Below are 13,685 nucleotides of genomic sequence, written 5' to 3'. Positions count from 1 at the left end.
TGTAAAAGGCCTGGCAAGAAAGATTACATAAGGAATAAGAATGATCATAGAGAAGGTAGAACCGGTCTGGAATAGCTTAGGGAACTTGTGTGTGGTGTCTGAGCAGATAAAGGGAGCCCTAAATGAGTTTTTTGTTTTTGCTTTAGTTCTCACTAAGGAAAGGGACCTTGTTGTGAATGAGGACTTTGAGGAGCTGGGTTACAGGTTTGATCAAGATTGATGTACTGGAAATTTTGGCAAACGCTAAGAATGATAAGTCCCCAGGGCTTAACCCAGGCTGCTCTGGGAAGCAAGGAAGAAGGTTGCTAAGCCACTGGCGACGATCTTTGCCTTCTCACACTCCACGGGAGACGTACCGGAGGATTGGAAGGAGGCGAACATTGTTCCTCTTTTCAAGAAGGGTAATGTGGAAATCCTTGGCAATTACAGATCAGTCAGTCTTATGTCTGAAGTCAGCAAAGTTTTTTTTTGGAAAGAATTCTGAGGCATAGGATTTATGACTATTTAGCAAAGCATAGCGTGATTAAAGGCAGTCAGCATGGTTTTGAGAGAGGCAGGTCATGCCTCACAAATCTTATCGAGTTATTTGAGAAGGTGATGAGACCGATCGAGCAGTGGATGTGGTGTACATGGACTTCAGTAAGGCATTGATAAGCTTCCCCATGGTAGGCTCATTCATGGGATACAGGGACATTTGGCTGTCTGGATTCAAAATTCGTTGGCTGACAGAAGGCAGAGTGTGGTTATAGATGGAAAGTATTCTGCCTGGAGGTCAGTGTTGAGTGGTGTCCCACAGGGCTCTGTTCTTGAGCCTCTGCTCTTTGTAGTTTTTATAAAATGATTTTGAGGAGGTTGAGCGTGGGTTCGTAAATATGCTGATGACAGAAAAGTTGAAGGTGCTATTGATAGTATCAAGGGCTAATGCAGGCTGCAGCATGAGGTAGACAGATGCAGAGCTGGGCTTAGAAGTGGCAGATGGATTTCAACCTGGATAAATGTGCAGTGATGCATTTTGGGAAGGTCAAACTCAAATGCTGAATATAGGATTAAAGACTGGATTCTTGGCAGTGTTGAGAAACAGTGGGATCTTGGTGTCAAAGTACATAGTTGCCACCCAAGTGGATAGAGTTGTTAAGAAAACATTTGGTGTTTTGGTTTCATTTAACAGGGGCATCAAGTTTAAGAGCCACGAGGTTTTGTTACAGCTCTACAAGTCCCTGGTGAGACCACACTTGGAACATTGTGTCCAGTTCTTGTTGCTCTACTATAGGAAAGATAGAGGCTTTGGAGATGGTGCAAAGAAGGTTAACTAGGATGCTGCCTAGACTGGAGGGGTTGTCTTATGAAGAGAGATTGACTGACTAAGTTTGGAACTTTCTCTCTAGAGAGAAGGAGAAAGAGAGGAGACCTGATCGAGGTATACAAGATAATGAGAGGAATAGATAGTCAATAGCCAGAGACTTTTCCCCAGGGCAGGATTTACTGGCATGAGGGGTCATAGTTTTAAGATATTAGGAGAAGTGTATAGAGGGGATGTCAGAGGAAGGTTCTTGATGCAGAGAGTTGTGAATGGATGGAATGCGTTGCCAGCTGTGGTGGTGGAAGCAGAGTCATTAGGGACATTTTGAGCGACTGCTGGACATGCACATGGATAGCAGTGAATTGAGGGGTGCGTGTAGATTGTTGTTTTATTTTACATTAGGATTAATCCTAGGCACGACATTGCAGGCCGATGGGCCTGTTCTGTGCTGTACTGTTTTACGTTCTATGAAAACCCTAAGGCTTTCTACAGGTATATTGAGAATAAAAGAATGACTAGGGCCAATCAAAGATCGTAGTGGAAAGTTCTGTGTACAATCTGAGGATATAGGGGAAGCGCTGAATGAATACTTTTTTCATTAGTATTTACATTGGAAAAGAGCAATGTTAGTGAGAGGACAGAGATACAGGCTATAGGATTAGATGGGTTTGAGGTTGGCAAAGAGGCGGCTTTAGCAATTTTGAAAGATCAGAAAATAGATAAGATCCCTGGGCCAAAAGGGATTTATCCTCAGATTTTCAGGGAAGCCAGGAAGGAAATCAGAGCCTTTGGCTTCGATCTTTGTCATTATTGTCAGCAGGAGTAGTGCCAGAAGACTGGAGGATAGCAAATGTTGTTGCCTTGTTTCAGAAGGGGAGTCAGGACAACCCTGGTAATTATAGACCTGTGAGTTTTTTACTTCAGTTGTGGGTAAGGTGTTGGAAAAGGTTGTAAGAGATTGGGATTTACAATCCTCTGGAAAAGGAATGATTTGATTAAGGATAGTCAACGCTGTTTTGTGAAGGGTAGGTTGTGCCTCACTAACCTTTTATTGAGTTCTTTTGAGAAGGTGACAAAACAGGTGGATGAAGGTAAAGCAGTTGATGTGATGTATATGGACTTCAGTAAGGCATTTGATAAGGTTCCATACGGTAGGCTATTGCACAAAATACGGAGTTTCAGTATTGAAGGTGATTTTAGCGGTTTGGATCAGAGATTATCATCTTTCAGCTAGCCAGGGTGGTGGTTAATGAGAAATGTTCATCCTGGAGCTCAGTTACCAGTGGTGTGCTGCAAGGATCTGTTTTGAGGCCACTGGTGTTTGCCATTTTTTATAAATGATCTGGATATGGGCATAGAAGGATGGGTTAATAAATATGTGGATGACACCTAAGGTAGGCAGAGTTCTGGATAGTGCCAAAGCATGTTGCGGGCTACAAAGGGACATAAGATGCAGAGTTGGGCTGAGAAGGGGCAGATGGAGTTTAATGCGGAAAAGTGAGGTAGCTCACTTCGGAAGAAATAACAGGAATGCAGAACTGGTTTAAGGTAAAATTCTTGGCCGTGTAGATGAACAGAGATCGCGGTGTGTCCTAGTGCATAAATCCCTGACAGTTGCCACTCAGGTTGATGGGGTTGTTAAGAAGGCCTAATAAAGGATTGGCATTTATTGGTAGGGGGATTGAGTTTTGGAGCCATGAGGTCATGCTTCAGCTGTAGAAGGCACTGGTAAGGCCGCGCCTGGAGTATTGTGTACAGTTCTGGTCACCGCATTATAAGAAGGATGTGGAAGCTTTGGAAAGGGTGCAGAGGAGATTTACTAAGATGTTGCCTGGTATGGAGGGAAGGGTTTGCACGAAAAGGCTGAGGAAACTGCAGCTGTTTTCATTGGAGAGAAGAAGGTTAAGAACTGACTAAATTGAGATGGAAACAATAATCGGAGGGTTTGATAGGGTGGATAGTGAGAGCCTTTTTCCTTGGATGGTGAAGGCTAACATGAGGGACATAGCTTTAAATTAAGGAGTGATGGTTTAGGTCAGATCTTAGGGGTAGTTTCTTTACTTTGATAGTAGGGGTGTGGAATGGCCTGCCTGCAACAGTAGTAGATGTGTTGATATTAAGGGCATTTAAATGGGCATTGGACATACATTTGCATGATAATAGAATGGTTAGATGGGCATCAGATTAGTTTCACAGGTTGGCACAACATTGAGGGCTGAAGGGCCTGTAATCTGCTGTAATGTTCTGTGTATTAAGAGACAAGACAAGTAAATGGACCCAAGATGCAAGTCAATTAGTCTCTTTGAATGACAGAGACCAGGCATGAAGGACTGAATTGCCTCTCCCCACTCCTGTGGTGCATGACTTGAAACCGATTGCCATGGAGAAGCAGAGTTGTGGAATTTGATCCAAAAATCTCAATTTTGTCGAAGAAATGTTTTTTGACTTCAACCATAGATGAGTAATCCTAATTGTACTATAAAATGGTGAAATTATCAAAAATCTCTGCTAAATCCAGGTCTGTATTTGAAACAAAGTTCAATTTTGATCAGTTCTCGTAATTCAGTGTCCTTGCTGCTGAATTGGCTAAAATACGGATGAATGTTTGTGTTTTATAAGTGTGGATAAAGTTAACATTGATTTGTGGTGCATCAGAATTCTTCATAAAATTCATGGTCTGTGACTTGCTGCTTTCTCTCTGTCTTTCCCTCTCCCATCATTTTTTAAATCACTTTTTTAGTATTAGTCAATTCATTACCCCCCCCCCCCCCCCCCCCCCCCCCCGATCATGTTGAAGCAGGCCATTCAGACAATCAATCCACGCTGGCCTTCCGACAAGTATCCCACCCATGTCCACCCCCACCCTATTCTTGTAACTCTGTGTGTTTCCACCTCGCCTGTATACCCCTAGACATTACAGGCAATTTAGTATGGCCAATTCACCTAACCAGCACGTCTTTGGACTGTGTGGGAGGAAACTGGAGCACCCGGATGAAATCTCTGCAGACGTGGGGAGAAATGTGCTAACTCAACACAGTTGCCCAAGGCTGGAATCGAACTCTGGTCCCTGGCACAAAGACAGCAGTGCTAACCACTGAGCCACCGTACTGCCCACAACCATCTTATTGACTATCTCTGATTCCAATTATTGATCCACTTGCCTCCTAATGTTGTTCAGTTTATTAAGATTTTGACCTGTGTGCTATCTTTGTGTTCATTCTCAATTTGATCATTGATTTCCCTCATTGCTGGCCATCATCTTCACTCCAGGTTATCAGCATTCCAGTGTTCCAGTCCCTGGAGTCTTGAGCTATGTTGATGTAGAGGTTGCTGAGTGGGTGTTTTCCCAACATCAGCTCTACACCCCTAAAATCTTGCCTTTGTCCCATCTTTAGTGTGCTTCATGCTGCTTCTGCAATGGGGAATTAAACAGATTCTTCTGTGTCTGTTTGTGATGGTTGGGATGACTGTGTCTACTAAAATGTTTATGCCCATCTTCAAATTTTGTCACTCAAATACAATTGTTCAGCATAAAATGGATTTTTTTTTCAAAGCCTCTGTGACCTTTTCTAAATGGCTCATGGGCCTTAACATTTTAATCTTTAAATAAAAAACCGAAAGAACTGCAGATGCTGGAAATTGGAAGCCAAAACAGAAATTGCTGAAACATCTCAGCAGTTCTGGCAGACCCAGTTCTAAAGAAGGATCACTGGATCTGAACCGTTAATTCTGATTTCTCTCCAAAGATGCTGCCAGAACTGCTGGGATTTTTTTCCCTAGCAATTATTGTTTTTGCTGTATTTTAATCTTTGTGGACCCTTCTGGAATTAATCCTGAAGTCTTGCTAACCCTATGTTTATCCAGTGATCCTCACCATGTGTTAACAGAACAGTTTGTTTCTGGTATCTTCAATGATGGAAGGTTTAAAGAAATCCTAAAATGCAACACAGAAGGAGGCCATTTGGTCTGTCATAACTGTGTTGATCCTTTTTAAAAAAAAAATCTATCCAAGTTGTGTCTTAGCCCACTCTCCTGCAAATCCTTGCAAGTATAGATCCGGTTTATTTTAACAATTTCTCCTTATTTACCCTGTCAAATTCCTTCATAAGGTTTGAACACTCCTGCCAAAATCAAAATACCATGACAATTACAAAACTGATATCTGAAAGTTTAATAGTGTTTACCTTTCTCAGTGACTGAATAAAGCAATATACCCAGCTGTCCCATTACAACATGTAACATTACAACAAAAAGTAGAAATAGCTTCTCTAAAACCAGGCAATGTAAGACAAAAACATCCCCAATAAATTCAGCAGGGAATTAAAGTGAAAACTTTGTCTTGTGAATGGTGAGAATGTGAAATTTGCTACCACAGCACGTAGTTGAGGAAATCATTTAAGGGAAGCTTAAAACCCTTAAGGGAAATCAAGATGCCTGCAAAGAGAGTGCAGCACAGTGGCTCAGTGGTTAGCACTGTGCCTTACAGTGGCAGGGACCTGGGTTCAATTCCCACCTCTGACAACTGTCAGTGTAGAGTTTGCACATTTTTCCCCTGTGTCTGTTGTGGGTTTCCTCCTTGGTGCTCCGGTTTCTTCCTCCAACTTGAAGATGGTCAGGTGAGCTCGTCGTGTTAAACTGCCGTTCGTGTTCAGGGATGTGGAAGTTAGGTGAATTAGTCAGGGGGAATGTAGAATTATAGGGTCAGGGAATGGGTATAGGTGGGATACTCTTCGGTGGGTCGGTGTGGATTGTTGGGCCAAATGGCCTGTTTCCACACTATAGGGATTCTATGAGAACAGGGATAGAGGCACAGAAAGAGGCATGGTGAGAAATAGGTGAACCATTAACATATGAGCATGGACTAGTTAGTCTGACCTATTTCTCTATTGCAAAATTCTTTGTTGCAACACTCTTGGCAGAAGTTTTCATCAGGTTCCACAGCTAGAATTTAAGAATTTTTACGCAGGCCATTTTAAATTTTTTTTTAAAAAAACAAGCCTGTCCATAGTCACTCAATAAGTGCATTGATGTTAAGCCTGGGGCAGTTGAGAGGGTGTTCCAATTCACATCCCCTAATTTGCATTCCCTTTTGGAGAAGGATCAGGTGGAGAAATGTTTGTGCTTGTCATGACTCCTGCAGTGACTGGTTAGGTTCAGGGAAGAAAACCAAGGAAACTCTCAAGGCAGGAAAGGTCCTTCTGCTGCCCCACCCTTGTTTGTTTTATTTTGCATTTCGCGAGCATTGCCGTTCAAACAGGATTTATTCATTTCCCTGGACAGGAACTGTAATCATTGCAGGAGGAATCCAAGTATGTAAGGAAGGACATCGGGTCATTACGAATGGGGGAAGCCATTCCATCCCTTATCCTGCTCCACCATTCAATTTGATTATGATTGATCGGACCCTTTTTTTTTAACCACTCCAGCTTATTGTTTATATCTGAATTAAAAATATTATCTATCATGAAAGCTCTAATTCTCACCCAGCATCTACAGCCTTCAGTGAGAAACAGCTTATCATATTTTCATACCCTTCCCATTTTTAAAACAAAAGGTGTGCTTTACTAAGTGTTCTGATTTTGATTTTTAATTTCCTTTAGCCTCATTCTAGATTCCCTCATTAGATCAAATAGGATGGTTGCATATTAATTATCTCCACTTTCTAGAATTTTTCTTGTTCCGACCGCCCTCAATCACGTGAATTCAAGTCGGTGTAAGTTGCATGATGTGACTATCTTGGTCAAATCTTTAATTTATTATCTTTTAATGGAAATGCTGGTGTGTGACAAGATTCCTGCAAAAAAATTCAATGTTTGTGTTATTAACATTGAGTAGTCAGCTGTGGTCCATTGAATTATGCTCACTTGCCTCGGAGTCTAGAAAGCCATGTGTTCAAGCCTCCCTCCAGATACTTCAGCTCGCCAGCCTGAATTTTATTTGATGAAAGGAATGCTGCAATGCCTGAGGTCCCATATTTTGGATGGGACATCGAAAGCAAGGCCCTGTCCCCCTCTTAGCATGGCTGTAATGGATCCTTTGGCTGCATTTTGTGCAACAACAGTTAAATGTTTCGCTCCTGTATTAATCAATAGCAATGAAGTAAGTTATCTGTTCATTATCTCCCTGATGTTTGTGGGATCGTGCTTATGCACAAATCAGCTGGTGTGCTTACTTCATTACAGTAGTTTTTAGATGGCCTGAAATGATGAAACGTGCAATGTTAATTTGAACACTCATTCCCTGCTGTTCACTTGGTTCTTTTTCATTTCACTGTTTGTTCTTCCCTCTATTTTGTATCACCACCTTGTCTTCCACCTAGTCCTAGTTCACCCCTCTCCCTTTGTGCGCTCACTCTCCCTTCCCGTGTGTGTGTGTCTCTGTGTCTCTCTCTCTCTCTCTCTCTCTCTCTCTCTGCTTCACTCCCTACTCACACCATTTTGTTTTATTTTTTTTCTCAATCTTTCCTTTTTTGGGTTTCTCTTGCTTTATCTGTGTAGAAAGCAGAAACATTAATATTTAAACAGTTGAGCTTTTGAGGGTAGAGTGCTGTTGGATAGTGACCTAGAATGTCGGTGCCCTGTGGAACAGCACTTAGCAAATAGTGTGTTTAAACTGTAATGCCACATCATTCCAGTGCAAGTCTCAAGTGATTAATTACACTGAACCCATGCAGAGCTCTGGTCTAACTGTGTGTGTACTTTTCAGTGCAAGTCACATCACTGAACCCCAAGGGAGACCTTCAAAGATTGGAGGTAAGTGAAGGATGTTCCGCTACAGAGACAGAATGTGCAAGCAGCAGTTTGTGTGGATTCCTCCCAGTCTCGGGATGGGGTTTTAATTCAGGTCTAGCCTTTCAGGGTGTAATGTCCTGTGTCTGAGCGTCCAGCTAATAAAAAGAAACAAAAGCTGCAGCCGCCTGGATGAGCCAGATGTCTCGATGGCTTACTGTGAGCACCGAGGGAAACTTCCTCAGAGTGGGAAGCCTGATATTTGTGCAGTTGAAGGAAAGGTTCTGGAGTTTAGCCCTTATTTAAAGGCTACTCTCTCTACGCTCATTAAAAAAGCTGACTGTATGGTATGCCAGCCAAAGTCTGATGCTTGAATCTGGATGTAATTGACTGGCTGCTTGCAAATGTTGAGAGTTTAATGTTTTGAAAGACAGCAACTTAATGCAGAATAAAAATACAGTGTCTGTCTTTCATAGTTTTATCTTTGCTAGTTTTTACTGTGTGTCTATGCAAGCATATGAACAAGCCTCTCTTCGTCTTTTCATTTCACACTCGATGCTCAATATTTTTGCTTTACAGGCATTCTTTGTACCTTTCTTACATTATTCAACTCTCTCCCACCGTGCATTCTTTCTCCTCCATACTCACTCCTTTTTTTTCTTTCTTTTCCTTTCCTTCCACACCCCCCCCCCACCTCCTTATTACTTTTCATATCCATCCCATTCACATCATCTTACTGTCACTCTTTCTCCCCTTTTTTCTCTCCTTCATTATCTTTCCCTTTGTCTTTCTACTTGAGTTGAAGAGGGGAATCCATTTCAAGATCAGTGCTTTTATTTCTTAATTTATCAAATGTGCAATCCTCTATCTGTAAGTCCTAAGTTTTATTATTTTATTTCCAGCATTCTGGACTGAAACAGCTTTGCTGAAATTGGATATTTTCCCTTGTGCAGTTTTCAGGATTACGAGCACAACCTTTTAAGTGGGTAGCAATCCAGCCCTATGTCTGTGTTGGGGTTTTGAGCCCCACTCGAAAGGTTTAAGGATAAAATCAAATCCGCTGCAGCTGTGAGAGAGTGCTGCACTGTCAGAGCCACATTTCAAATAAGACATCAAACGGAGATCCAGTCTGATTCCTCAAGACTCCAATTCCTAAGAGATCCCAAGACATTATTTTGGAGATCAGGTGAATTATCCCAGAGTTCAAAGTAATATTTCTGCCTCAAATTATACTTCAAAAGTCTGGACATTTACCATAGTACTGTTCAGGTTGTAGTTTGCTCGCTGAGCTGGTAGGTTTGTTCTCTGACGTTTTGTCACCATGCTAGGCAACATTATCAGTAAGCCTCCGGTGAAGCACTGGTCTTCTGTCCCACTCTCTATTTGTCTTGGTCTATTATGGTGAGTGATATCGTTTCCAGTTCTTTTTCTCAGAGGTTGGTAAATGGGGTCCAAATTGATGTGTTTGTTGATGGAGTTGCACTTTGAATGCCAGGTCTCTAGGAATTCCCGTGTATGTCTGTTAGCCTGTCCTAGGATGGATGTGTTGTCCCAGTCAAAGTGGTGTCCTCTTTATGTGTAGGGACACTAGTGATAGCTGGTCATGTCTTTCGGTGGCTGGTTGGTGTTCATGTATCCTGGTGGCTAGCTTCCTGCCTGCCTGTCTGATGTAGTAGTGTTTGTTGCAGTCCTTGCAGGGTATTTTTTCATATGACATTTTTCACAACACCCTGCAAGGACTGCAACAAACATTTACATTGGACAGGCACCCCCATCCCTTTTTGTCCAATCTGTATGGACTGCTTCTAGGGTGGGACTCCCAAATCTATGTCCTGCATTTTCTGGGATTGTTAGTGCAGCCATCATGGCTAAGAAACACAGCATGAGATAATGTAGTAAATTATTTTTGAGCCTATGTAGGTCTAATTGGGTCAGGTTGCCCTTTTAATTAGACAGGCTGCAGTGTGTTGGGCTGTCGTGTGCCTGGCAGAGCTGCCCAGAGTTTCACACTGAGCTACTTACAGTACAAAAAAGGAACAGAACGGCTTTTGTGTGTTTGTTGAATTGAGTGATTTTTCTGTGACCTAGTTCTTGTCTTCAGAATGTGCTATTGATGCATCTGGCAAGATAGTGTGGCCATTAAGGACCAAGAACCCTTCTGCATTGACTACTAGGAATACGAGGTTTAGGATTGGGGATTGATGGTTAAAACCTGCTGCTCATGTTCAGTTAAGCAGGATAGTTGGGTTTTGGCACAAGAATTAAGGTTTAGGCCTTGGGGTTAGGTTTCCATTTTTATATTAGTGTGGAGAGCATGTCAGCAGCATAAACTGCTTTTTTAATTACTCAATTTACAGTGAAGATATTTGGAGCACTGAATTACTGTCATGCAATTGCATGCAGACCAGTTGGTCTAGCCAATAACTAAGAATGTGAATGCATTGGGGCTGTGAAGGGAAATCGAGTATTGTTGTACGTAGAAGTTGTATTAAATATGGATTTAACTGTGTTTTTTTTTTTAAAATCCCAAGATGGCACTTATAGCTACTCATCACTAAATTCAGCTGACCTTCTCAGTTATACTGGGAAGTGCCAAATTATAGTCCTTGTCCATGGGAGGCTATCATGATATTGGGAGTGGGGGGGGGGGGGGGGGGGGGGGAGGAGGTGTTAACAAAATAGCAAACAGATTCTTGTACTTCAGGCTACCTGAGGTTTCTCTGGTATACTCAGTTTTGTGTTCTCTTGATTTTTGAAACCTTGATAACAACATCCAGAGATTTGAGCACGTAACCCATGCTGACATTGGCACTGAAGGAATGCTGTACAGATAGCAGGTCAGTGCTGAAGGGGTACAACAGTGTCAGCACTGAGGTAGCCCTGTGCAATCAGTGGGGTCAACACTGAAGGAGCACTTCATTGTCAGTGAGGTCGGTGCTGAGGGAGCAGTATGCAAATGGTGAGGTTGGCACTGAAGGGGTACTGCGAGGTTGACGACAAGATGGTGCCAAGGTTGGTGGGGCTCACAATACCAAATTCCCAACACACTCCAGTTCTGTAAATTTCTCTCTCCTTGTATCTTAGACTTTTGTCGATTCATGATTGATTAGTCAACAACTCCATTAATCAGTCATTAATATTGTATCATTGGACTACCAAGATGGTGGTATGTAAACTTGAAACAGATTAACCTGGTCTTTTATATCAACATCTAATAATTCCTTTGTAAAGTGTGGGGAAAGCTGTATGTATCATTGTCATGAAACATTCAGCAAAATGTCTTGCTGTTGAAATTATCAGTTGGCTCTCGAGTATGAAAATCAGGGCAATTAACATTTTGCACATTGGTTTATCAAAACTTGGCTGGAGAAGGGTTGACACCCAAGATTTTCATCTAAATCATTTTTTTTAAGGTTCTCAGGCTGGCTGCATATTTCCAGTGCTTTTGCATTTTTACTGTGAAGATATTTAATGTTGAAGAGAGGTAGTCTGACATTTGTTTCAATACCAGAATCTAAAAGCTCAATATTAAGGGGAAAAAGGCCGTGTAATCTTACAAGAGGATTAAACGGCTTTCGCTCACCTTCACTCTCTCTAACTGTGTGTGCTTTGTGATGGCCAGTCTCAATGTTTTAGTGAGTTTAGTGACTCGAGTTTAATTTGAAATGATGACCTTTTCGCTTTTAATCTGTGATTTCTGTATCTTGTAGAACCAAACACTGTTAGCTGAGCAATCCAATAAGAGGAGAGAAAGGAAGAGACTTTCTGATATGATGCATCATTCCTTGTGTCAAGCCACTTGCTAATTGTGAGCATTATCTGACTTGTACACATTTAACTCAGTGTTTGGTTTGGCACTGATTTGTAAAAGTGTTCACACACTGCCTCTGACCAGTGTTTCAAATGCAAGACTACCCCAGGTTTACCGACATTTATATAAATATTTACTTTTAAAAGTCAGGCTCAAACTTTCCTTCTCATTAATTGTTTCTATTTATCTAAATAACAACTGCTGTTGATAGATATTCAAGAGTTTACTGCCTAACCCTGTTTCCCTTGTTATTTAATGTTAATACTTAACATTGAACTGTAGCTTCTGTTCAACAAGCACAAAGCTACAGTCGAGGATCCTCTTCGAGTTGAGGAGGTTTTATGCTCAGAATTCCATGGCTCTTCTATTTTGACTCTCCAATACCCACATAAAGTCTTGTGATTATCTTGTAAGAAACTCATCAAACTCTTGGTTGGTATCCCAACCATGATCTTGAGTATTCATTCGCTCCAACAGTGCAAACCATCTGAGATGAACTGCACCAAATATCTAAGACTCCTTTTGAAAGCTCCTTCCAACACAGAGAGACAAGATTTGAGATGCATGGGAACTCACAAGTAATGCATTATCCTGACTTGCAACTGTTTTATTGCCCCTTCACTAACTCTGGGTCAAAATGCTGGCACTCCCTTTCTAACAGCACAGCAGTGTAACTATATACCCCACATGATTGCTCAGTTCAAGAAGGCAGCTCACCCACCACCTTTTTTTGTTGTGCAGTCAATGTTGGCCTGGTCAGTAATGCCCACATACCATGAATGAACATGTAAGAAAATAAAATAAAATAAAATATCTCGACAAACCCAGTCCTAATGCAAAGGGGATTGTGTTTTTCTCTGGCAACATTGCACTGATTTGATGACCCCCTTTTCATGATTCAATGTGCCAACTCTCCATATCCTAAATGCTAAGTTTTTCAATCTACGTCTCCATTGACCTACTTTGTCCTTTTATTTGTGTGAAAAAATACATGCTGTCTTTTTAAAAAAACATTTTCTTCCTTTCATGATCAATGTGCATTTGTATAGCACCTTTTGCATCATAATGTTCTCCTAAGTGCTTCATAGCCAATGAGTTGCTCTGAGAACAGTAACTGTTGCACTGTTGTGAAAAACAGGTGAGATGTTTTGTTTTGTTTTTCGGAGGTGCTTATTCAGGAAATTCTTCTAGTTTGCCTTTCGAGTAGGGCTCTTGTTCCCTTTTGGAGAGGGTAAGCTATTTAATATTTTAGTCACTAGGTGTCATCCCTGTGCAATATAATTCTCTCAGCCCTGCATTGGTGCCTTGGCCTGGGTTATATGATAGTTGGTATATGGTTTCCAATGGAAACCACCCCAATCTTTCAAACCTTTCATTTGTCACTTTCATGCCAGACATCAGCCCAGTAAAATCTTTGTTACACTCTATGTAGCCTCCAAATTCCTCCTTTAGAATGGAGAGCAAAACCATACACACTTCAAACAAGGTAATTGATTGTACTTTAACTTTGTTTTGCATTTTGATGGACTGCATTAGTAAAACTTGCTGTGGGTTTTTTTTTACAAACTGACAAAGGTTTTTTTTAAACTGTATGTCTGTTTTGGAGCAGCTCTTGAGAGCAAAAGGTTAGTTGTTTCTGACAAGGATTTTTCATTGTAATAAATAAATGGATGACTATTAATGAGCTGCAAAAATTGACTTCATTTGCATGATATGAATTGGCAGGGATGGAGACTGAAAGTGACTGCATTGAGTAATGTGGTTTTTTTTTTTGAATGAATGGAAAGTTTTATTGATTGATCCTTTTTCAAGCCTGTCACTATCCCAAGCCAACAGTAACGACAGC

The 13,685-nt window shown here is 41.3% G+C and overlaps 1 protein-coding gene across 9 annotated transcripts in view; it reads left to right on the top strand.

The window, feature by feature from the left end:
* The window catches only part of ppfibp2b (PPFIA binding protein 2b), a 268,409-nt gene that overhangs the window by 48,493 nt on the left and 206,231 nt on the right, over nucleotides 1-13,685 (top strand). The window contains exons 1-2 of one of the 9 annotated variants that reach the window (XM_072592533.1): nucleotides 7,380-7,399; nucleotides 8,006-8,052. The exons of 7 other annotated variants lie outside the window; for them this stretch is intronic. In XM_072592533.1, the coding sequence (XP_072448634.1) occupies nucleotides 7,395-7,399; nucleotides 8,006-8,052 (52 nt within the window). In that variant the 5' untranslated portion in view covers nucleotides 7,380-7,394. Of the gene's footprint in view, nucleotides 1-7,379; nucleotides 7,400-8,005; nucleotides 8,053-13,685 lie in introns of those variants that run through there. One more of the 9 variants, XM_072592532.1, reaches the window with a different exon arrangement.

Source organism: Chiloscyllium punctatum, chromosome 22, assembly GCF_047496795.1.
Source record: "Chiloscyllium punctatum isolate Juve2018m chromosome 22, sChiPun1.3, whole genome shotgun sequence".
NCBI lineage: Eukaryota > Metazoa > Chordata > Chondrichthyes > Orectolobiformes > Hemiscylliidae > Chiloscyllium > Chiloscyllium punctatum.
The sequence above is the reverse complement of the archived record's forward strand: the minus strand, read 5'-3'. Positions and strand labels throughout refer to the sequence as shown.